General features: G+C 39.2%; 2 protein-coding genes and 1 long non-coding RNA gene across 3 annotated transcripts; all 3 read right to left on the bottom strand.

Annotated features, from left to right (window-relative positions):
* Nucleotides 1-12746, bottom strand: crbn (cereblon). The gene is made up of 11 exons (XM_056404003.1): nucleotides 12606-12746; nucleotides 12217-12329; nucleotides 11851-12053; nucleotides 11162-11311; nucleotides 9360-9522; nucleotides 8433-8495; nucleotides 8239-8323; nucleotides 7976-8091; nucleotides 6477-6541; nucleotides 4013-4144; nucleotides 1-2407 (listed from the first exon to the last, which is right to left on the bottom strand). The coding sequence occupies exons 1-11, from the start codon at nucleotides 12676-12678 to the stop codon at nucleotides 2224-2226; spliced, it is 1347 nt and encodes a 448-aa protein (XP_056259978.1). The 5' UTR covers nucleotides 12679-12746; the 3' UTR covers nucleotides 1-2223.
* Nucleotides 12747-14518: 1772 nt separating this feature from the next.
* LOC130161560 (uncharacterized) lies at nucleotides 14519-17415 on the bottom strand. The gene is made up of 4 exons (XR_008826178.1): nucleotides 17346-17415; nucleotides 17219-17245; nucleotides 15694-15716; nucleotides 14519-14846 (listed from the first exon to the last, which is right to left on the bottom strand). It is a non-coding gene; the product is annotated as an uncharacterized LOC130161560 (long non-coding RNA).
* A 991-nt stretch (nucleotides 17416-18406) lies between these two features.
* On the bottom strand, nucleotides 18407-25908 carry pa2g4a (proliferation-associated 2G4, a). The gene is made up of 13 exons (XM_056403588.1): nucleotides 25711-25908; nucleotides 24290-24418; nucleotides 23890-23995; nucleotides 22942-23011; nucleotides 22736-22828; nucleotides 22328-22391; nucleotides 22015-22093; nucleotides 21038-21116; nucleotides 20777-20910; nucleotides 20540-20634; nucleotides 20316-20443; nucleotides 20151-20204; nucleotides 18407-19954 (listed from the first exon to the last, which is right to left on the bottom strand). Exons 1-13 carry the CDS (start codon nucleotides 25790-25792, stop codon nucleotides 19892-19894), a joined length of 1176 nt encoding a protein of 391 aa, XP_056259563.1. The 5' UTR covers nucleotides 25793-25908; the 3' UTR covers nucleotides 18407-19891.
* Nucleotides 25909-25967: the final 59 nt, after the last annotated feature.

The following is a 25967-nucleotide window of genomic DNA, read 5'->3' as shown; positions in this document are numbered from 1 at the left end:
TCACAGGATAACTGCATGTTTATTTTACTCTGTGGTACAATGAGGGTCATGGAAAAACAAGCAAAGGCCTTCTTTGGAACCGGCCCACTGATTTTCCTCAGTGAAGCGTATATTTTATTGTTGGGGATGAATGAAAGTCTGACAGCCTGGCTAACACTGGCTCAGTGATATGACAGAGAATATAATTAACAGAGGCATTACACAAGATTTTAGATTTTACAAGTTATTCTTATGGCGAAAACCTCTCCTTTATGAAACAAAATGGTGTGATGATATGACAGTGAAGTGAAAGTGATTTAAAGAAAAGAGAGAACGATATCTGTTCTGAGGAAGCTCACAGTCTGATTACTGAGGTACTACCACGAGAACATGTAGATCAGTGAAAAGATTAAATCCAAACAAAATGCTTGAGATGACAAAGTGAATTATATTCTTATTGAGCATCTATTGAGTGCAACTCAAAAAACTGTAGACCTACTGTATGTGACACTGAGCTTAAGCCGCAACAACAACACATGAGATTTTCTAAATGGGTTCTCTTTAAAAGGAATAGGTTGACATTTTTGGAAATATACTTTGATGCAGAGAGTTAGATGAGATGTCTGTTGCAGCCAGCAGACAGTTAGTTTCATATTCATCCTAAAGATAAGAGTGGGACCAATCTTCTCATCAGCTCTCCCAAACAGCCTTAAATTTACCAAAATGTCAAACTTTTCCTTTAAGAAAATATCCAGACACATTTCATTAGACAGATTCAAGACGTTTTCTTATTGCGTTCAATTACTCTGCTCACTGATGACAAGATTTTTGTCCAATAATTCCCTGTGTCATGATGAGATATAAGAAATAAGAGTCAGATTCTACCAACAGTAGAACGCCAGTTATATTACGCAACAAATGCTATAATTGCCTCTTATTTACAGTTACATTTATACAAACGTGAGCCAGCACCTTGCAACAAAATCGCAAGAAGTAGAATCCTGAAAACTTTGAGACTACAAGCCAAAGAGAATCCTAAAAAACGAAATCCTAAAAAAATGAATTCAAAGCCTCATCACCACTTTGCCATTCACAATCTTTCATTCACGTCTGCGCTTCACTGCTTCCTCAAACTTGTCAGAAGACACAGAGCCGGAGTGTATAGGCACACCATTTTAAAATGCCACACAATGTGAACAAACCAAACGACAAAGGGTAAACTTCTCTTCTCACTCTCTCACCGTTTTCATTCGCTTTGACCTTTAAAACAAGCAGTCTGCCATGAGGCACCAAGACATCTCAAATTTTCACTTCACAGAGATAACACTTGTTTCTTAAAGGACATCATCTAAAAAGACAATGAGCTTTAGTTGAATACAAAACAGACACGCCTATATCAAGTATAGTACACATTATCATTATTTTCACCTCAGTTTTTTTTTATTAAACAAAAACTGATGTGATAATAAATTTAAAAAAAAAAGCACTATTTCTCCACACTTGAATGAGTATGTTGAATTAATCCTCAATCTTCTTGCATACAAAAATACATCCAATTAAATTCAAAGATTCAAAATATCTCCCATCACGACAGATCGACACATACTACATGAGTGCAACTCTCATTCAACCAGCTTCCTCTACTGACCTACGGCAGCTGAAGACACAGAAAACATATCTGATAAACCGCACACACGATCTGAATGCTAAGTGAATTCACTGTATGTTTTTACAACAAATTAAAGTAGGGTAACGGAGCCTACTTGTCGATGATATGTCTATCTCAACTACATGCAGTCACACTCTGCATTATATGGAGAAAAGGAGTTGAGGGGAAATTATACATCAAGCATAGCGTTTGTGTGTGTTTGTGTGTGAGTGTCTGCAGCTACCAAGAAAACAGCTGGACAGGGGAGCTGCATGCTAGGATGTTACCACGTGTCATGGAATCAATCTGTTATTCTTCATCTCTTTCCCACTTTATCACAACGCACAGAGTCGTCTCACCACTGCCTCCACAATTAAGGAACCTTTAAGAACAATCACTGCCTCCATCCTGTTCTAATTTACTCATAGAGTGCCATTTAGAGGCCGCATGACCTTTTCACTAATATGATGGATTTGCTGCCAGGGGTGACAGGTAGGGTGTGATGCATTGATTACTAGAAGTAATCATGGCCAGAGAGTGGCTGAAGATCCAGGCTTTGGGGGCGGGGGGGGGGGGGGGGGGTTGATGGTTGGACATCACAGGCAGAAGAGGCGAGAGCCCTCCCTCCCCTCCTCCCCCTCACCCTGGGGAATGCGGGGGAGCATCGCTGAACGGGTCAGACCCCAGAAACGAGGTGGAGACAAGTCCTTCTTGGTGGCAGTGAACTTCCAACCCATGTGAGACCCACAGGTTCGGCACTGAGCGATTGTCCACGCGTATCTGAGAGCAAAGGAAGAGGACAACATTTTTCACAATCTCATCCCAACACGTTTTAATAAACATAAAATCAAATTAAATTAATTTGGAATAATTTGGAATAATCACTTGTGATTGATTTTTTTTTTCCCACAAAAAACCTTTGTTAAGAAAACCACTGATCAGTGAGGCTAACCGATAAAAAAGGCTTCAATTTGCTAGGGAGCATAAAGATTGGACTCTGGAGCAATGGAGAAGGTCATGTGGTCTGATGAGTCCAGATTTACCCTGTTCCAGAGTGATGGGCGCATCAGGGTAAGAAGAGAGGCAGATGAAGTGATGCACCCATCATGCCTAGTGCCTACTGTACAAGCCTGTGGGGGCAGTGCTATGATCTGGGGTTGCTGCAGTTGGTCAGGTCTAGGTTCAGCAACAGTATGTGCTCAAAGAATGAGGTCAGCTGACCACCTGAATATACTGAATGACCAGGTTATTCCATCAATGGATTTTTTCTTCCCTGATGGCACAGGCATATTCCAAGATGACAATGCCAGGATTCATCGGGCTCAAATTGTGAAAGAGTGGTTCAGGGAGCATGAGACATCATTTTCACACATGGATTGGCCACCACAGAGTCCAGACCTTAACCCCATTGAGAATCTTTGGGATGTGCTGGAGAAGGCTTTGCGCAGCGGTCAGACTCTACCATCATCAATGCAAGACTGGATGGAAATAAATCTTGAGATATTGCAGACGCTTATCGAAACAATGCCACAGCGAATGCGTGCCGTAATCAAAGCTAAAGGCGGTCCAACGAAATATTAGAGTGTGTGACCTTTTTTTTTGGTGGCGACTTTTTTTTGGGCAGGCAGTTTATATATATATATATATATATATATATACTCAATGCGCTCTTTGCACTAGTACTTTATAAATGCAATAAGCTACTGAGAGTGTTCCATGATTTCACAGCCTCTGATAGCTTACTAATGACATGAAGATGTAAAAGTCTGAAGCAAACATTCTCAAGGTGCTTGATCTACATGTTGATCCACACAGGTCAGTTTAATTCACATTTATTCTCTAATTATAAACTAAATATCTCACAAATTTATCAGAATCCTCTCAGGTCTCTTGAATCTTCCACTAGTGAGGGAAACTAATCTTTACACAGTCACAACTGCCTTAAATAACAAGAAACTGCTACCATTTTATTAGATGAGCAGTTTAATTTGATCCAGAGCGCAGGGAGGTCTCTGTCCCCTGCTGCTCTCTACAGAAACCCGGCGTTGTACATTGACCCCAGACCACTAACAAGCTGGCCACAGACGCCCGATTGATGAAAAAAAATTGTTTATGACAAAACACAGTAAGGCCAAAGGCTTTTCATTTCCGGACAGTGTCACAATGGATTACAGCTAAACCAAATATGGTATTAAAGCATCTTTATGACCTTCGGTGCAACGTGTCAGAGGTATAGCTCTCATTTAAAAAGATGTATTTATAAAAGCACTGAAAAGCACAGAGAGGGGTCTAAGTCAATATATCTACTGCGTGTGTTATGTGTTGTATTGTTCATTAGTCTGAGGTGGGAATGTGAGCTAAATGCCATGAGTATCGCAGCGTTACCCTGGAAACCAGCTATGCAGTGTGGATGGCCTGCCGACCAGGTTGAGGTTGTTGGCTTTGTAGACAGTCAGGGTTTCATGGACGTAACCGTGAGGGTTGACGTACGCAGCCATGGGGCCGTACAGAGACAAGCTGCGGAGGGAGAAAAGGCAGGTGGAGAATGTCATCAGCAGCGATTACGACATTATTAAACAGTGTGGCCAAAAACAAAACGCCAGAATGATCCTGTGGGAGAGACTGAATGGAGACTGCATAAAAGGTAGAACGGCAGCAAAACCGCCTTAAAATGCCTAAAATGTAAATTCAACTTCTGCAGCCACTCTGAACCCACCGCTGAGTTCATCATAACTAACTGTTATAACTAAAAATGTTGTAACATAGCATTCATGGCCACTCTGGAGACGAAGAAATATCTGATGTTAGCACACAGCCTGGGAATCTTTTTTTAAATTTAAAGCGCTTAAATCGATATCTTTATATTAACAATGACCAAATGACTTGTTACAGGTGTCGCTGATAAACCCACAGAAAACAATCACTCTACAGTTCCTTCAGCTCCTTATTTTGGCTTTAAATCACCTCTTCTGTTTTGGTTCACTCTCACTGCTCATCAGCACCGTTGTCAAGTTTTCATGAACCCACTGTACATTATCTTCTCAGCACCAACAGCAAATAAACAAACTGAACTGTGGAGCATTTTGCAGCTAAAGCACAAGATGTTTCTTTAAGGAGTTAGTGGCTCAAAGGGGAACAAAATGTGTAAATAGGCACCTGTTTGTCAAGATATTTTCCACATTAACTTAATACAGTTACTGTTGAAGTAAAAACTCTTGGTCCAAGTAAACTTTAAAACAAATCTGACACATCAATACATACTTTTCATCAACTTAGAAGAACAAGTCTAGTCTTCAATGACTGTTGTAATTATGGGAATAAAACAACTACAAGGGTGAAAATTTTAGATTTCACTTCTTTAAAATAATGATCTAACCCCAGAGGTCCTTGCAGACAACACAACCACACATAAGAAAAACATAACTTCAAAATATACAGTTTTGAATATACAGGTGGACTCTGATCACGGTGTAGAAACATTTCAAAGATGATCAAGATAAATGAGAGGCACCTGAGCTAAATTTCAAGTGTAATAGCAAATGGTCTGTATACTCATGTCAATGTGAGATTTCAGTTTTTACTTTTAAATAAATTTGCCAAAAAATTGTCTAAAATTGTGTTTTTGTTTAGTCTTTTTTTGTCATTATTGAGTGTAGATTAATGAGACAAAAAAATGAATTCAAAAGATTTCGGCTAAATGTGTGAAAAGTGAAGGAGTCTGAATACTTTCTGAATCTGCACCAGAAACTTTATTCTGAGTCATCTTCTCAAGTCGTAATTTACCGTATTCCAGATGTCATTTCAGTCCAAAATATAAAATGCATTAGCTACGTACGGAGTTTATTAGTCAGAGAATGAATGTCTCTTAGAAATCATATTAAACACATAATGACTCATTCACTTACATTATCTGGATCTCAGACAAAACCGTTAATGCGCTTTTCACATAAAATACTCAACAGTGAAGATCAGGCCAATTTCATGGGTGTTAGGGGTTTTGTTTGTCACTCATGGACAAACACATTAACCACCACACATCACAGACAGTTAGAAAATTACATTACATAACAGTGTGTGAGTGTGTGAGTCTAGAGCCACTTATCTTCATGATGTAACCCCAAACTTGATGCAATTTCCAGACTAAATCTTCGTCGATTTTGACATGTTAATAATTAGAGTGATTACAGTGATGAAGGCAAACACAGAAATACAAAAACGCAATCATGAATGGGTAGCAGTTGTGTTCCTGGTAGAGTAACCAGCCTCAGACTGTTTAAATTTGTTGTTGGTTTTTTTTTTTTACATTACTCCAACTGCTGCAGGAACAGTTTTTTTCCTAAAAATAAAAAAATAAATAAACTAAAAAGGTAAAATGCAGCCTAAAATTTAACATATCTGTCCTTCAGTAAAATAAAAAAAAGGTGCCTCTTCATTGCATTAACATTAAAATTAGGACTAACAAATACTTCATAGATAGACTGTTGTGAATGAGTCTAAAAAAGCTACATGAAGTTATTTTCGATATCACTAAATCAAATGACTCCCTGTGTGAATTGAAAGGCTGCTCGTGCTGCTCTTAGACCTTTTCAGCTCTTTGTTTTGGTCGCCTGCCAGATGGGGGAAGAAAGTGCAATATATAGTGCACAATAAGTGTAATATTCCTAGTAATAAATTACTTATTTCAAACAAATGTCAATTCTCTTGATGTTTACACTGACACTGTGCTGAGAAGCACTTATATCAACTGAGCTACAGCATGAAAAAGTAGTGAAGCGGGTGGCCTTTAAACACAAAGGCAAAAAACACATTAACATGACTTAAAAAAAGACAAAGGAAAACAAATCCTCACCTGAATATCTCATTTTTTGTGGTGATTTCAGTGTCCTGGCACTGCTTACAGCAGAGTGACGTGCACTGCGGAGGAGACAGAATGAAGTGTTACCAGGATATACAGTACGCATGTTCCTTTCTTTATGGTTGCACAAAAGCCACTAGCTGAATGACATGAGTTCAGGTCTTCAGTGTGCCCAGTGAGACTCTCCATTAAGGAGGATTATTAGCCTCAATCCGACGCAAGAGAAAAAAACAGATGATGGGAAGACACATTTAAGGAGCAATTTACAAATCCATTGACAGCTTTACAGCTTCTGGCAAGCACTTCATGGGCTTGTGTGTGTCTCTGTGTGTTTATTTTCATCTTAATGTCTGTGATAAGGTAAGAGCGACTCTGGCCTTCCTCACCCAGAAATATCTGTATATCTGGCGGTATAAAATTCAAACTGAAATCTTACTCAATGCGTATTTACATAATTTCTTTGAATTGCTTCCAAAAGGTCTGTTTTCTCTGAGGTAAATGCAATAAGAGATTTTCATCCAGCAAAAATATCTACAAAGTGTGAGAACACAGAACAGAATCTGTTCGACAGCCTCTTGAGAGCAGAAGGAATAAAATGTGTTGTTCATCAGAGAGAGGGACTGTCTTAAAAAAAACTGCTGAAGAGAGAAACTATTATATTTTCAATTTGATGACTTGTTATATCTGTGTTTAAAAGGAAATAAATAGATTATTAACCCTTCTTATAAACAATATTCTTAGTTGTACCTATTCAGGGGCTGCATCATCTTGAGAGATATGGCCATTATTTTTGTGATATTAATATTTTGATATCATTGTTACAGTCGTGTTCTCTGTATCTGTTGGTTATTTCACTCTAGTTTATGTCTGATGTATTGTCTATTTAGTCCAGGTCTGTTTTTACTATTTCCACCCTGATGAAGACCCAGTGAGGTCGTGCCTGGTCAGCATTTTAACCAATATGCCCGACTAAACTTCTTTCCAGCCTAAGAGTTCCTGGAGAATGTTTTCTTTGCTGTAAATTTTTTTACCTATTGATGGTGCAAGAGGAAAGTTAAACCAAAGTTATAATTCATCATGATACTGACATAAACGTCTGTGCCAAATTTAATGACAATCCATTTAGTAGTTAAGATATTTCAGTCTGGACCGACGAACGAGTGTCTCATCCCAGGTCTCAGAGCCACGATGCTATCATGGCTAAAACAACATGTGTCTGCCCTGACACACAGGACTGAGTTAAACCAGGAGGACAGAGGCCAGACTACTTTGTGTCCCAGCAACAACGCATCTGTCAGCTCCTGTCAGGCATGGTTAAATACACCAAAGAACATCAGAGGCTAAAACAGACTCACTCCACTCAGTACAACACCGGATCTTATCACACAAATCACGCCACGAGGGAAATGGTAGCTGAGGCTGCAGAGACAAAGGAGACTGAAAGGCTGGTGTGATGGAGCAGGGAGGCGGGGCTAGTAGTGACCTTGCCTTACCCGGTCCATGATGTCCAGTTCACAGCGAAGTCTCTGGATGGCACTGCCGATCTTCAGCAGCTGGAGCCGCAGAGCGTCGTCTATGGGCAGGCAGGCCGCCACTCTGTAGGAGAAGTCTGACAGAAACCAGACAGAAGGCAAAGAAGGGGGGGATGAAAGGAAGGAAGGAAAGAAAGCACAAAGAACACAAACAAAGAGACGAACATGTTCGTGCGTGTATGTGTCTGTGATCCATCTGTAAAAAAAACTGAACAGAGGCTGACCTACGACGTTCGTGGGGAGAGAGTCATCCTTCAGATTCTCGTCCCATTCGTGGAGCTGTTTCTTCACTCTGTTCATGAGCGACTCCTGCGAGGTGAAACACAGGAAGAAGAGACAATGTGGTTTACATTCACATCGGTGTGCTGTTTATGTATGGAGGAAATTCCAAGCAGTGTACACGGGCTGCAGTACTCACAGAGTCGTAGAGTGCGTAGACCCAGGGTGGCCATGGTGTCAGACTGGCACAGTGAAACTTCCTCTGTGATGAACAACAGTCAGACCGTTAGTGAATTCAATCTGTGTGTGATCGTTAGCACCCCAACATCCATTCAGTTCGTCTTCCCTTCCCTCACTTTCTCACTTTGCCATTACTGACATACAGAACACAACATGGCCAAAAGTATGTGGACACCCAAACATTATGTGTCAAAGCCCCTGTGCACAAATTCACATGATGAAATAGGAGAGGGTCTTTTCCCTGTCGCCAAAACGCTGGAAGAACACTGCTGTCTAAATGTTATTTTATGCTGTAGTATTAAGATTTCTATCAATTATAACTGACTTTTTGAAGATATTTTTTGCTAATTTTGGCAAATTACTCCTGTAATTTCTGTTTTGTTTTTTCAAATAATCTTTTTTAAAAGTTACTTCTAAGTCTTTACAATTTGTTATGTTTTTGTCTAAAATCTGTGTATATTTTTTATTAGCGTTGGCGTGATTACTGACAGCTAGTCTGATAATCAATTTTTCAGTTGTTGTATGTGTATAGCAGTAATAAATATGTGTAAATATGAGTTTGTTCTTAATTACATAGCCAAATTTGAAAGATTAAGAAAAATTCCCAAGTATATTCAAATAAATTTTTCATGTACAAACACTTAAACATCTGCTTGGACTAGAAGGGACGTTATCCGCGATGTTCTGGTATTTTATTGACCAAACAACTAATTGAGAAGATAATCAGTAGATTAATTAATAATGGAAATAATTGTTGAAGCCTTATTCTTTACTCTGTGTGGAGGATTAACTTTCTCTAAGTCTGATTCTGAAGTGTGCAGTATCAAAAAATGTCGCTTGCTACCGCTGCACAGTTATGCTGTGTGTAAGTGTTTGTGTGTCTGACCTGCTGGTAGTTATTCCACCAGCACTGGGCTTGTTTGCAGCTCTGAGTCGGGGGCTTGGAGGAGGGGTGCATGTGGAGCCTGGTGAGGGGTGTTAGCTGCACGGCAGAGAGGGGATCTGGAAGGATTCGTTCTGGAAGAATCTGTACCTTGGCTTGTCTGATCCTGGAGGAGAAACACACAGAGAGAGACAATGACACCGAGAGGAATAACGGAATAAACAAATGGTGTGCTGGGTGAATGGTATCAGGTGTATGACAGGATGTTTGTAAATGTGAGGTGATTATAAAAAGGTGCTGCCTGTACATTTTCCCTGTCAGCAGCACAAAGTAAACCTCCAATTTCTCACCCATGATGCTCTCAGTGAACTCTCTGGAGCTCAGACATACAAACATGCACAAGTGAACAGACATTGCAAACATATACCACGTTACACCCACATCAGAACCTACACCAAACTTGGCATATAGTTCAATCCCCCCAAAAGACGATTTGCAGTGTTTAATCTCTATCTATTTAAAAAGCGACTGTTGAAAGATAAAAATGCACTAAACTGCTGCCAAAATATGCTTCTACTGAATTTCTTTGTTTCTACAATCTGTGTTAGACATTTAAAAATGTTTTACAGATACAACAGAGAGGAAGAGAATGACACTGAAATATGGAAAACATATGAATATTCAGTAAATAACGCTGCAAACAGAGGCCACAGCAGCAGATTCCACTTGACTGATTATTATCTTAAATGCTGTATATTTATAGTCACTTGGAGCACAAGAAGGGGGTCAACCGGGTTATGTCCAGCCTATTTGCGTGCATTACATAATAACAACCAGAGAAAGATGGAAATCTGTCTTAATGAAGTCAGTTTTATGGACATATAAATAAAACTTGATGATTTCCTGAGGAGTGGAGGATGTGAGCAGCCATGAGCTATAGTCCGACTACAACAATTAAACAGGCAACATTTCTCCATAAATGCTCCCATGAGCTACCTTCCGACAAGAGGAAGCACAAAGAATGTGCTTTGCATTTTACCGTGAAAGACATTTATTAAAAGAACAAACTAAACCCTCTCGAGATGAGAGGATTACAGTATATAAGGACAAACCCTACAACTTGAACGCATCTTTAAACAACAAGTCACAGCTATAAATCTGATATAAAAACCTAAAGGTGCATGTTTGCAGTAATAACTGCTGCACTCCACAAATACAGTTGGTGGAAATTGGCTGATATTAATAGTTCACTTTTTGAAGATGACTGTATGAAGACTTAGCCTGCCCTCTAGCTGTGGACGATGGAACCACTGTTTGAGTCATTATGAACAAAGTCCAGACTTTATACTGGGCTCCAAGAAATGGCTGATCAAAAACCGGTTCTTCTGAAGTGAAATCGTGATGAACGAGCAAATACACATCCCTGAAAAATGACACTTCATTGTTGAATTTCATTGCATAGACTTCATGATTCAATTTGTCAAGCTAGAACAAACATGCACACAGTGTAGATAGCTACAATGATTTGCAGTCAGAGTCCAGAGTTCTGCTGCGTTTCGATCTTATCAGGTCGTTAATTACAGGTAATCACATTCAGCAGATCCCTTTTTAAACCAGTCCCTGAGACTAGATAATGTGGATAAAAACCTGCATGGCTTTGAGTCCTGAAGACAACCACAAACATAACTCCATGAGAGAACAATGGCACAATTTTTATGTCTTTATTCATAGAGGGCAACTCTCATAAGAGCAAGCCTTTAGTGCTGACCTTTGGTTTAATGGTTTATGAGGCAATTTCAACTTACCCATCTGCTTGAGTTCTTATCTCATGGACCTTGAATCTCTGCCTCCCAACAGCTTTCACTTTGACCGTTTCAATGCCATATTCCTGCTCCTCACGGTATGCATAGATTTCTGCTGTTGTCCCAAACTCTGGCTCTGGCTCACCGGCATCACTGCAGAAACAAATATTAAATTAGGCCTTCAAAATTAAATATAATTCAAAGGGGTGCTCCAGCGTTTTAGCATTGCACGTCCATGAGGTTGGGGACTCAAAAGAGACAGATTTTAAAAAGTCAAAATGATCTTAAAATATCTTGACATTTAGTTCCTACTATGGATTAAGCTTCAACGTGCTGGATCCTACATTTCCCATAACGTAACTCGGTGGAATCTTTTATAAATAACCTCATCTTTGAAAGTCACCACCACAGGATTTGCAACGCAGGTTTTCTGTTAAAAATGTGACCATTTCCAGGCTGAAGCAGAGGTACTCCCGATGACAGCTCTCAGAATTTACAAAAACTCCCTAAAGTGTCACACAAGACTTTATACACATGTTTTTACAGGCTGAGTAAGTATACAAGTATACTGATTTTAGTGTGTGTGAAATCAGTGGAGTGTCCCTTTAACCGATATAAAAACAAAGAAATGTTTGCCATTTATCAGATTAATCCAATCTGCGATCTGCAGAGGAAGTTCCATGGCCACATACCTGTGTGCGAGCACAGCAAAAGTGCGGTCTCTCTGGATGACGCTCCTCATCATGCTGACCTCCTGCGGCCTGAAGAGCTGGAGAGGCAGCGTCTGCCCCGGCACCAGCATCACAGCCGTGTGTGGCAGCACAGGAATGGTTTGACAGCTGTCGTCATCGTGAACTGTACGGCCGTGAAACTCCTCCATGTCTGAACCCAGATACTGCCAAGGCAGGGGTCAGCGTCAACACAACACAAAAAGACCACAACAGCTGCAGAGCACTCACAACACAACAACACAGCTCTCTGACGACTACAACATGTTACACACATGAGGCAGCAAGCATGTACAAAGACATGATCTGTTAAAGCGTGGCATCACTCACTGCATGTGATGTGGGAAGACTGGGGTCAAAGGTGATAATGTTGGGCTTCTCTGCCTCCTCACTGTCTCGGTCTTCAGTCTCCATGTCATCTTCCTCCTCCTCTTCCTCATTGTCTATCATGACACAAACACATTAAGGCACTCAGAGAGGCTGGTTAGCCCTTTAGGTATCTCCTTGCCAAAACTACAGTAGCAGCTTTATGAGCTTAACAAGTCACTAAAATGGTAAAAAAAGAAAAGAAAGCGAAAGCACTGGTTTCAAAAATGTGCCAGTCAGGATCTTCACAGTGGCCTGTTGTTTAGACATGTTAGCTAGCTGTTAGCCGGATAAAGAAATAAACGCTCTGCTTGTGAAACCCCGAGCGGTGTTTTGGTGAGTTTCATTGTTACCTGGTAAAAGTTGTAACTGGTTGCCCATGTTGTCGTTGATGTTGTCTTCGCCTCCACCCCTCTCGTCAGCCATATCCCTGTGTTTACAATACTAATTTCTTCTTCTGCGTCCCTCTGCGGCGTCCTCGGTGTGCAGAACTAAGATGGCTCCCGAGCGCCCCCTGCCGACCAGAACTGGGTCTGATCATGTAAATATGGAATAATAGAAAAAGATCCATCTAATTTATTTCCTTGAGAAGCGCCATCTGGTCTTCAACGGGGTGGAAATCAACAGTCAACAATAAATACATAAATAACAGTAATAAAATTAATCAAGTGACACAAAACAGTCAACATGACATCAACAAAAACTAAATCTCTGCTACAAAAGTCACCTACACAAAGTCAATAAATACATCAGTAAAAATGACGGTAAATACAATCAAAAACAAGAACAAGTACATTTGAGGTAAACAAGCAAACAAGTCTAGGTGAGTTAGGCAAATTATTTTGGTGCAGTACATAATATTCATGGTACTTGAGCACTTGGAATATAATGATTGAAAAAATCAGTGTAAGGTGCATTTACTTAAGCACCATACTTTAGTGTTGCTTGTGTCTTCCCACGTCTTGCTACCATCACATTTGTTATACTGTAAATACTATATATGCTTCTTTACTCCACAACATTCATCTGATAGCTTTACTTATAGTTACATGTGATTGTGTTGCTTGAACTACTGTATATGACAGTAGAGGCTTTAACAAAAGTTTTTGACATACTGAGGAGAAACTGGACACAAAAAATTAAGTCATAAAACAAGTTAATTTATTATTTGAATCTTTTAGACAGATAATAGTTGATATTTTGTTTATTGTTTTACTTCAATCCTAAAGGCAGTAAGCTGCTATTACCAATGTAATGGTCCAAAAAAAACAAAAAAAAAAAACAAACTAGAATCTGTATATAAAATATCCACTAAAGTATAATCTAACATCAAATACATTGCTATTTGGATAGATCCTCTCAGTTCTTTGATAAGACTTCATAAAATGACAAATACTATTGATTGGTATCACAAGGCAAGGTGAGAGTAATGAAACAACCAGAACAAGCAAAATTGCAAATACAGCAATTAAAACTGGAGATAGAGATCATGTCAGCAAATGAGTTGCTACAGCAAACACTTTGGTTTGACTTAAACAGCAATCTGCAGTTACTAGAGTTTCAGAAACCGTGAACAAAAGACTGTTTGCATCTTGACTTGCCTCAGATTATGTCTCACTTATCTGACTGTTTCTCTATTGGGCAGTGATAAGAACAGGAGCATGTGGATGCTGTTAAGATATTAGCAGATTCTGTGGCCTTAAACATGTTCATACGGGAGTCAGTCTTGACCTTGTCTCCACGAGGGTATTTTCTGTTGGAGGAACGGGGTTAAACGTCAAAATGACCGAGACACTAGAGAAGTGGTCCGACACCTGAAGAGGGAGACATGTCTGCAACTTGTTCCCCCTGGATGATCCATTGATGAAGAAATCACTAGTTGGTTGCAGTTGAACATACAATCATTCCTCACTGCAATTAAGCCAGTGCAGCAATGTGTCGTCACTGTACAGCACATTGGATTCGTTTTAAGGGTTTTCATATACTTCAATAGTAAAAGGTCATCTACCCTATACGTTAGTGCAATTTTTAAGACTGAAAGGTCACTGGATAACTTAACACTAAATGCCTCAGCCAGTGGCTGTGCCTGAAAGACATCCCTAACCACCTAGTTTTGCATACTTTGTATATGATACAATCTAGTTGTTTACATTTGCTTCATACACCTTAAGTAATGTTCCCTCCGTGCTGTGCCATCAGTACATTTAAGTTGATGTAATTCACCGACTAACCCTGCAGAATCAAATTAAGAGGCTGAAACCTGTGGTAAATTTTAACAGTGTTCATTTATTGTTCAATACACCAAATGACAGTTGTTGGTAAACATGTATTATGGTCCATGAACATGGCAGCTGTCGTTCTGATGTTGAGAGATCTGTCCAGCGTCTTTGCCATCTTCCAGTCAGGCGTCCACAGCTGACTCCAAGAGACAGGCTATCATCTGAAAGCAGCGTTTGTTTCACTGATGGCGGCTCCGAACGATCCACTTCAGCCACACACGTCAGTCATCTGAAGAGGCGCCGACGGGATCACAGCTGGCAGTGATGAGGGCTTACTTTGACCTCTGCCTCATCTTTCTCCTTTTACGCTTCAGCCTGTTGAAAATAAACAGCAGCTGTCAAGAAAATGCAGAGGTTTCCTGCCCATTAATAGAGCACATATCTGGACTGAGCTTTACAGGTCATCCACAATTAATGGATTGTTTCACATGTTTGCAGCACCAGTCCAGAGCCACAGGTATGACTTTATAATTTGGGAATTTAATAGCCAATTGAAAAACTAAATTGGGCGTGTGAGGTTGGAATTAGCAAAGTATATATATTATAAAAAAAGGTACTGCTACATTCAGTGTTAACTGATAGTTAAGTCTTGAGAGCCCCAAACCAAAATTTATTTTACCTTATATGTATGACATCATGGACTTCGTATTTAAACAGCCAAACTGTAGTAACACTTCTTTAGCATTTTAGTGTTAAGACAATTTGCAGCTCAAAGTGAAGCACATGGTAAGCAATAGATTCTCAAATTAAATTATGAAGAATACTCCATCCTGCTGCAAGGCTCGTCAGGACCTGCCACTCTCTCCTACTCCATTGGTTTTATACTATTGTTAATTTCGGAGAGCCAAACAAACATTTATTCTGGACTGAAATTTCTGCCATTTTTTTCATGACTCTGAAGTGATCAGTAGCCCAGGTGAATTTATACTCACATATTAAATGTAGGTCAGAGAGGCAGTGGAGTGTGGTGTTTGTGCATGTGTGTACAATTTGACATTGATTGGGATGTACAGAGGTGTGTGGAAGCCTGTATGGTTTAACACATCTGATTTTTGTTCTTCATTTTGAAGCATACACTACTTTTCAGTATGAAGTCTACACAAGGCTGAGTACATGACATCCCAGGGGTTTGTAGAACAGGAAGGGGACTATTAATGCTTACCTGCGCATACGCTTCTTCCTCCACTGAAAAGACAAAAGGAACATTTATTATTATGCAGTAAGTGCAGATAATGTATTTATACAGCACTTTTCATAAGTGCTTGAGAAAAATAAAACCATATAAAAAGGCCAATGGGTCTGAGCATAGAAGTGAAGACAATGAAATTAATAAGCCATAAATATCAAACATAATGCAAAAGGATCTGACAATATAAAACAAAGATGCGTTTTAAGAAGGAATTTAGACGTTAAGAGTCTCATTTCAGTTGGGAGAGAGTTCAGGAGTGTGGGTGCTCCAATAGCAAAAGCCTGGTCACCCCTAGTCACAAACTTTAACCTATAGGGAGGGGTTGTACTTTGTCAGCAAGTCTGAGATATAATTGGGACGAGGCCATTGACAGCCTTAAATCAGTTTATAAAAAAAAAAAAAAAAAAAAAAAAAAAAAAAAAAGATTCAACAGGGTGCTATTGTAGGGACGCAAGCAGAGTAATGTGATTGTACCCGTTTGTTCCAGTTATGAGATGAGCGGCAGTATAACACTTGGCAAGGGCAAATACATGCAAGTACAACTTTTAGTAGATCAGAGATTGATAGAAATTCTCCAATATTAGATACTGATTACAGAATTAATAACCTTGAACAGAGCCTTAGTTATTTGGTTAAATAATGGATATGCACTGATGAATGAATTTAACATTGTTTAAATAGAGATGAAACTGCAGAATCAGCATTAAGGATGCAGAAGCATGTTGTGGGTCAAAGACCGAGTTAAAAGCTGAATGGCTTCTTTACAAAACAGCTTTATGATCCGTAACAGGCAAAACTACCAAGATAGGACATTCAGGAGAGATGCCAGATAAAAGCACCAGACTGAAATATTGTCTAGATTGTGTGGCACATTTTAAAAAGAATCTAAGATCAAAGGGAATGGGGAAGGCAACATAGGTGAATATAAAAAATAAAAAATGAGCACCCACATTTGCACGTGACATGAGCACGTCACATTTACTCATGGCAATAGATGAAAGCCTGAGAAAAATTAAACAAATGAGAACCCATTGATTTAGGGGGCCTACAAGTACAACATGTGTGCCCTCCCACTAACCACGACAGACCCAATGGTTGTTACGGTGCAGAGAAACTGCTGCAGACTAACGTTACACTAGTAATAAATACATTCATAAATATAAATACACAAGTGGCTAAATAAATGCTCCATTAACCAAAAAACAGCTACATGAGTCCGGAGGTTTACTATTGCTAACACTGCAGCATGCACCAAGAGGGCCTACCAGTAGCATTAGCATTAGCACTACTCTGCACATATCTTGTACTGTAAACAGCTGAAGTTAATGTTATTAGCAGAGTTACACAGACTGGAGAGGAGACACAGAGGAAAGGCATTTTAAGATAAAAGACAAGGTAAAGAAGCACATGAACAGCCATTGATACGCTAGCTAGGCAGTAGCATAGACTGGTGCGGAAAGAGGAAGATAAAAACCCACTAAACTACTGGTTATCTTACCTTGGCTCTCATCGTGTGGAGAGGTTTCTGTGAAAATGAAGCAAATAAAATTATTGGTAAATGCGGATGATAGATAAAATGTAATGATTAGTTTGGATTGTATTGGCGGCGAAATAGTTTTCCATACCTCAAAGCGAGAAGAGCAACGGAAAGAGGATGTGACGACGAAAAATGGCGGTATTTATATAGATATTGACGTCATTTGTTCTTAGTTCAATGATGGGAAATGTAGTCCGAGAAAGATGTTCAAAGTTCAGCACAGAAGCCACACACATATGTATATATATATATATATATATATATATATACATACTGTATGATAAAAAAGCAGCAAATCCTCATGTATATGGAAAATATAGCTGGAACCAATAAATATTTGGCATTTTATGAAACTGATCTTAGTAATTGATTGTCAAAATAATTTATGATTAATTTTCTTTCATTCAAAGAATCAATAAATTAACTAATCATTGCAGCTGTAGACAGTCAAAAACATTAAAATCCTGACCTTGAAATCAGCAGCTGACAAAACAGTCTCACCATGAGGTGCATTTACTAGCCTTTGTGGTACTTTCATTACCAGTGAGCTGCTGAGAAGTCCTACAGGTGCTCAGAATCATAGGTATGAACATCTCGTTTGATGGTGACTGAACAAACAAACTGATTAGGACCGTGTGATATGGTCAACAGCTCCAGAACAGCTGCTAAGTGGACTTAGAGGTGAGGTTGTTTCAAAAAATCTAAATTTTTTTCTAATTGATCACAGGATAGTGGCTCAGCAGAAATTCGTCAACCTAAAGTGGTCTTGGTTAGTTTTATGCACAAAACAATCCTGATGCTTCAGAGAGGGTGACATGGATAAAAATCCTCTATCAAGGTATGTGTAATTAAAATTGTGTTGTTATTGTTATGTACTATTATATGGTCATTTTTAGAAAGTAATTTTAATGCAAAAATCATAATCATATTCTGCTCATTGATTTGCATGATTAGCAACAATAGTCTAATACAACCATATATATTAAAGGATAACTACCTTTGTATAAACAGCTTGCACACGCTCTATCTCAGCTCTTCTCCATTACACTCCAACACTACTAGACATAAATAAACAGGCAGTCTTGATATTTCAGTGCAGATATTTCAAATACGGAACTTTATCAGAGATTTTCACAGAAAACAAACAAATGTATGAAAATGTTTTTATTTCATTAGATGTAAAGTTCCATCAGCCACTGACTGAGCTACAACGCAGGATTTTACTTTGCTCAACAGATTCACTTGTTGACAAATGTGACCCAACACTGTCACAGACCTTTAAATGAAACTCTCACTCATCGAACTCCACTGAAGACACCCACAAAACCTTTTTTCTTTTCTCTTTTTTTAAAAACCTGATCAGCTTCCGCTTTCACGATTCACAAGATTAATGATGTAGTAAAGCAAGTTACAGGTGTCACAAATAGAAAAAAGTCTTTCAAAATTGGAACATAAACATTTCTATCTTTTCATAAAGTTCAAGGGGAATGGCAGTAAACATAGCAATTTGTTCCCTAAAGTCAAGCTGATTACAATTGTATGTTTTTTTTTGCTTGTGCTCTTAAAAAATACTCTGGTCTTTTGCTCTAGTTATTGCTGTAAAAAAATCTTGCGTGGTTAAAACATTGTAGCTTCAGCCAAAACTGTGGTCAGGTCAAGATGATAGAAGAGTACCCATAAACCCTCACTACATTTAACTCTGGAGCAAAAGCCGTCTATTATATTACAATACATGTGGTCACGGTCAATTTTGAGTTACATTTTTGAAATTATTGTAACAAAACTTCTAATTTCATTCTTTATGACTGGGTCAAATTCATAATTTAACCCTTTACTGCATGGTGTAGTCAAGAAAAATAGTTTTTGATGACATGTTTTTAAATGCTTTAAGGTCTCAGCTGTGTGATAATACAGTGGATGACTAAAATCATCATTCCCACCGATTCACACACTTATGAGGTGAAAAGGTTCTCCTTAACTTTCCAAAAACATCTGGATATTCATTTTCACTGTAAAGTGAAAGATAAATTGTTTTAACTTTGTTGCCAAAGGGAAGCAACATGTGACAGTTCAGTCAAAACATCCCATTCAAGCTACAAGCTACCCAGGTGGACTTGGATACACTGATGCCTTTACATTGAAATGACAAATATAAAGTGACAAAAGTATCCATTTACAAACCCTTTATAGATGTATGTCAAAATCAGACCGATTTGCTCCCATTAACACCCACTGTAAGCTACACCTTTACTGAAAAGGAAATTTTCAGCTGCAAATAATACAAGCATGATGATTTTTAAATTTACAAAAACAGGCACAAGTCGCACATTTACCATTTGGCAACAAGTCTTTTCAAAGATGTAACTATTTGCAAATAGTCTTTATTTCCTACTCAAGTTAGGCAAGAAAAACACAGCAAAAATCCTCCCATGGTACTTTTCTTCAATGCAGTAAAGGGTTAAGCATCCATGTAGGATCCTTCAAATATTCAACTGATTCCAAAGTTCTCATGAATTCATCAGTTTAATTTGTGAAATCAACTCTACTATGATAGGCAGAGAGTTTAGGGCATTTTATGTCTTCTCTTGCTTCTCTCTGGGGTCTCGCATGTGTGGAAAGGCAGTATTCATTTGTTTATCCTGCTGCTTCTGTGTCCTCAGTTGGCTGTCCAGTTGCATTTTCTGCCGTCTTTGAGGCCTGGGGGAAGTGAAAAAGGAGGTATTAAGGTAACGTTAAACCAGCTATACAAGCTCTGCAGGTAGAGGAAGACACTCAAGGAGGTAAATGGTAGGACAGCGAGAGATTTTAAGTCAAGTTTTCTTCATGGTATACATATGAGCCGAAGGAGCTGTGGTGGATCGGTCCTACAATCATTGTCAGAATAACAATTTACCTTCTTTTTCTTTTTCTTTTGTGTTTTACGGCTTGCAGAGCTCTGTAGTAAAGTCTGAGGAAGAGTGAAGACATTTTAGTATAAAGTGAGAATAATGTTTAATGCAGCCAGTTTCTGTGTGTGATGAAGGAGCTTGATTCAAAGCCAGTCATTTCACAGTCTTACCCTTAGCTCTGGGTCCTGAACTTCATGCTCTGACTTGTAGAAGTCTGGGTCGAAGGGTCCATTGGTGATTCTGTGAGGCCCGTTGGCCATCAGCAGCACTGTGAACTTAAACTGAGCTACAAACTCTCCTGGAAACAAAGACACAAAGAGATTGAAGCGGTAAATAAAATGCAGCAAATGTTAAAAAGAGCAAACATCTTAAAGAGGATGGTAAAAACACTCACCTTCTTTCTCATGGAGCACACTGAAGGGCTGTAGCAATTCATGTTTGGCACATTCCACCACACCCAGACGGGCTTTGGCCTCATCCTCAAACGCCCTGATGGAAAACGGATGGTGGTATTAACTGTGTGCTTCAGCCAAAATACATTACTATTCAAGCTGCTACTAATCTATTTAAAACTTCAGCAAGGGGTGGACTATGTATGATAATGGCTTCATGTAAAGTGTGATGTACATACCTAAGAGTGAAGGGCATGGCATCAAAGCGTCGTTCAACTTCACTGAAGAACGTACGGGAAGTTTTCATCTTCAAGCCATACTGCTTACTGGGGTCCCTCTTATAAATGGTGGTCCTCAGGCCTCCATCTCTGGCCTAATTGTAAATGACAAGAGGGTAAAAAAATAAATGCCCGTCCTTTACACTAAAGTGGTTATTAGCTGCAGTGGAAATATGCACTTTCAGCAGATCTGAGTTGAGAGAGACAAGAGAGGACACTGACCTTCCCTTCTCCGCTGCTAATCAAGACGTCCACAGCATAGACTTCATGCACCTCAAACTCTGCTTTCTCATGGTCCTTCCTGAAAATTAAATGTCAGCAGCAGCCAGTAAAAAAAAAGGGGAGTAAAATATTTTGCAGTCTGTTGATACTCAAGGTTGATACAGCCACTAATGATAGTTACAGTGCATCACTTACTCAGGATAATGGACAGATCTGACTGTGAATAGCTTTAAGAACTTCATTATTCCACTGAAGAACTTAAGTCAAATGTCTGCAACTGTTTTTCCAAGTGTAATTTTAGTTGGTTGGTTTCAGTACCATAAACCACATTGCATTCATTTCCATTGTATTGCTGTGGTGGCATAAGTGTAGCAGTCAAAGACTGAAACTTACTGGCTGTCTAGACATGGTTAAGTGGGGAATGTGCACTTTTGTTATTTGGGTGACTCTTGACCCTAATATGGTCACGTCTGCAGTCATTATGGTAATACAAGATTACAAGATTAGAACATGTAATGTATCCTGATCAAAACAGCTGTGGACATCTAAAGGTTTCTTCAAATGCATAAACACTTTCCATGCACATTTTGGATGTTCATTTCTATGTGAGAGTTGACGACTGCACAGTAACTTACAATTATTATTAGTATTAGTGAAAAGTACCTCAGACATTACAGGTCCAATTAGCCAGATTCTTAGAAAACTATTCTTAAGTTTGTGGGCAGATGGTAAATTGAAAGAAAATTACACATAAAAAAAAAGAAAGCTATTAATATTTCTATGGGAAAGGTTTTTTTTTGTAAATATATATTACATGTAATATCAATTGACAGGACCTATTTCATGTTTCAGTTTTAATGTTTGTCAGTATAAATATAATTATGTACAGAGTCCGAGTGTTTACTAAATTCAAACCCCCACAGAATGCTTCAGATTTCGGTCCCTTCTTCTGATGTGTAAAAAGTAACAAAATGTACCTTTGCTGGTCTGTTGGGTTCTGGATGATGGTCTTCTCTCCATCTATGACATGCTGCTTTAGCTGATGAGACAGCATACCTTCAAAACACAGAGGAAGGCAGAAAAACTAATGTTTAAACAGGAAAAACAAACAAATTTCATCAACTATCTGACTCCATAACTGTCGTCTTGCTATTATGTGAACAAATATGACGGATTCAAGAAGAAAATTTAATATCAGAAGTCAGCCAAACATTAACACTCGTGGTTGCCCTGAATACATTTTCCATGACACAGCACACTGAGGGGCACAAACTTTTAATAGACACTTACCCTCGATAGGTGAGCATTTGAACGACTGAGCGATCTTGTTCCAGGCTTCTGTCACTTGAGTGTTCTGAGAGAGAGAAAAGAAAAAATCATTACTTTCACATGCAAAATACAGTTTTAACTGACCAATCAAAATATACAAAAAACTAAGAGCTAACATGCTATCTGAAGCCAGCTATTTATTTTGGGTTGTATTCAAACCATAGCCTAAATAATGTGAATGTCAGCTGAGCAAGACTGTTGGAGGATAGGCAGTGAAAAACCCAAGAGAAAAAACAGCTAAAAATGATGTTTTTCAAGCATTCACACATGTAGCCAAAGTCTTAAGACCCATCTAAAACATTTCAAGTGACTGTAGAAAAGAATTATTATGACAGATAGAGAAGACTGTGAGGAGGTGGTTGAATGTACCTGGTTACCAGGTTTAACAAGGCGAAGAGCTGCTTCTGCACACAGATGGGCCGCTTTGATTACATCAGCTTTGCGGCCTGTGATGGGGTTCTCCTACAGAAATAAGACACAGTGAGAAGAGCACCTGAAAGTGTGCTCAAAGAAAAAGATGCAAAACTGTGGGTACTTTTTTATTTTTATTTATTTATTTATTAAAAGGTCCTTACCTTACTGGCTCCCACAACAAAGCTGTGAGCAACATTGGCAATGAATCCGTCGACATGAACCCCTAGATCTCTACACGAAATAAGACGAAAAGAAGAGGGGATGATTTAACAATAAATCAAAAGGAAATTGGCCATGTGTCAATTCATTGCAAGTTTAACTGCCACACAGCTGTCAAGATTACTAATGTTGATGCAGGAGCCAATCAATCAAATCAACTTGGGAAGGACAAAATGTCAACTATGTTCCACTTTGGAAAATGAGACTCATAAAAGACTAAACAATAAGAGAAGGTCAGACAAAAATAAATCTACTTAATCTGTTATGGCCGTTAAACAGCAGATATATTCCAAGGTGAATTTCTTTTTGGCTGTACATCAGCTGGAATACAGTGAAGGACTTATTGTAAATTCAAGGGAGCAGCACAACAGACAGTAATAAATTGAACAGACATGCCCAGCCAGAGGGTTACACGATGAGTTTGATAAAAAATTGAGAAACATACAAACCTATTGTGTATAACGACATCAACATGAGCTACAACAAACACCTACATGTAGCACAGAAGACATTACAGAGGACGAAGACATTAGTGGCAATACAACAACTAAGATGAGCTGACTTCCTTTCTCAAAGCACAACATTGCATTAGAAAATTGTGATAAATGGGATTTAGCAGATGGATGACCATCAAAGCTAAAATCCAACATATCACTTAAAAAATCTGCAAAAACACCTTGTCTAAAAACATCCAACCTTACTTGTCGTTTGCCACACAGGACAGACAGGAAGACAAGACCTTACTGATGAAGCAGACAGTCAACAGCAGAGCGAAAACCCTCACATACAAGCTGAGATATCACATAGAAAGAAGGGATGACAACACACTGGGAGACTCAAGACACATGGGGGAAGGAGGGGGTGACATTATTGCAGAGCGTTGTGCCTACATTTTGACCAGATCCCCATCTTTAAGTGTGTAGTCAGGGTCACTCTTCAGGGGAGAGAAGTGGCAAACACAGTTATTGACTGAGACGCTGGTGGGAAAGGCAATGCCTAGAAGAGGGAAAAGAGAACCACCAAGTCTTCATTTGGAAATCATCCACAAGTTTAGCAAGAAAACTACACAAGGAAGGAGGGAGTGACACTTGGTTCACCTAATAAAGTTACACTGTCATACTCTGCCACCATATTAGTGGTGTTTAAAAACCCCTGCTGTTATTAAAGCTACTCAAGGCTGTGTGAAATCGCACACCAACACACTACCAATTTGCATTACTGCATCTAGGCTTCTTCTTGATGGATCCACCTCAGCTCAGCTCAGACACATTTGTGTCATCTTTGCCTCACCTTTCTTCATTTCCTTTTCCTTCTTGAAGACCTTTCCAGTCTCAGCCATGATGTATGCGTCCCCCTTTTCACAGAGGCTGAGAACATTCACCCCAGGCTTGGCTGCTTCCACGACCAGACGAAGAGCCTCTGGGTGAGACAAACAACGAATTGTTAAAAAAAAAGCAAATGATCAACAAAGTAGAGCAGGTGGAAACATTAATGCAGTATTGATACTGTGACATGAGACCAGATATTATCTAAGATATTGTCTTAAAATGATGTATTACAGTTTGTTGAACATTAAAATTGAGAGAAATAAATTCTGAATCCCCACACGTGAAAAATTAATTAATTTATAAAAAATAATTATGACTGATAGTGTGCAAAGTAAATAAAGATTTCAAAAAGGGCTGTGTGATATGACATTGCATAATGCAAGACAAATAGATTTGCCATTGCTCAGAGATTTTGTAGTGCCATTTATACAACTTTAATGTATCAGCAAGCAATGTTGCAAATTAAAAACTGCTTTAAAAACATTAGATGCTTATTCCATTTTGATTTATCAAATATTCAATGTTCTGGATTTGCCAATAACACTAATTACTTTCTGCTTATTATCATTATTTCTTAACAGTTCCTCAACTGATTTTCCTGAAACTGTACTACATTACAATACAAATGGACCCTGTGCCATAAAATTACATAGACTGTGATAGTAGTTTATCAATATCTACCACTCCTAATGTCAAATAACCAAGTCATCCTTTACTACCAGTGAATGACTAAGTATTTTCATCATGGTGCATTTTAGACAAATAAACCAGAAAAGTCAAACTACTGGGCCTGTAAATGCACAGAGGATATAAAAAAAAATATCACATGAATAACGTTGGAGTGACATGCATGTAAATAGACCCCATATTATGCCCGTAGCAGACACATCAGCATGTAAGTTATCTGTCAGTTAAAGACTTAAGGAGAAGCTAATACAAACTGCTGAGCTTGGTAGTGTAAGACAAAGATATGAAATGACGAAATGAAAATAACGGCTATGAAGTGGCTTCATATCTGCGGCTGTCTGCTTATCTTTACATGTTTTACACTGTACAGCTTGGACTGCATATAAAGAGGGTTCACAGGCTGAGCTAGCTTGTTAGTTAGCATCCCACAATAGTCAAACATACAGACAGCTCTGTCCACGAAGCCTAACGTCAACGCTAAGCAGCTAACAGAGGAGCTAGCATTAACTGAAACTCAACCAGCTGCACCTGCTAGCTAGCCTGTTATAGCAAGATATGTGTGCCTCGCATGTAAACCACATGGCGGCTGCTGCTGCTGCTGTTGCGGGGTAAACGTGAGGTGGCTGCACCACGGGCCGAAAATATAACGGGTCATCTCGTCCAGTCACCAACGGCTACTCGATTACATTGACTTACGGTTGGCGATGTCACCCCCCATCTTGTACTTGGTGACCACCAGATCCTCGGCTATGGTCTGTTCTTGCTCGTCGTCGGACATCTTGGCAGTGAAGTTTCAGTCGCTACTCGGCTCTGAACAGCGACAGTTTCCCGTCGCTCGCCTCAGCTCTGACCGCTGCTGCTAACAGGGGCCTCCCAGCGCCACCCGCGCCCCTCCCACATCACGGTGACGCTCCCGACGTCACATCGACACGGACCCGCCAAAATGCAGGGAC

This window comes from Seriola aureovittata, chromosome 2, assembly GCF_021018895.1.
Source record: "Seriola aureovittata isolate HTS-2021-v1 ecotype China chromosome 2, ASM2101889v1, whole genome shotgun sequence".
In the NCBI taxonomy this organism is placed as follows: domain Eukaryota; kingdom Metazoa; phylum Chordata; class Actinopteri; order Carangiformes; family Carangidae; genus Seriola; species Seriola aureovittata.
The sequence above is the reverse complement of the archived record's forward strand: the minus strand, read 5'-3'. Positions and strand labels throughout refer to the sequence as shown.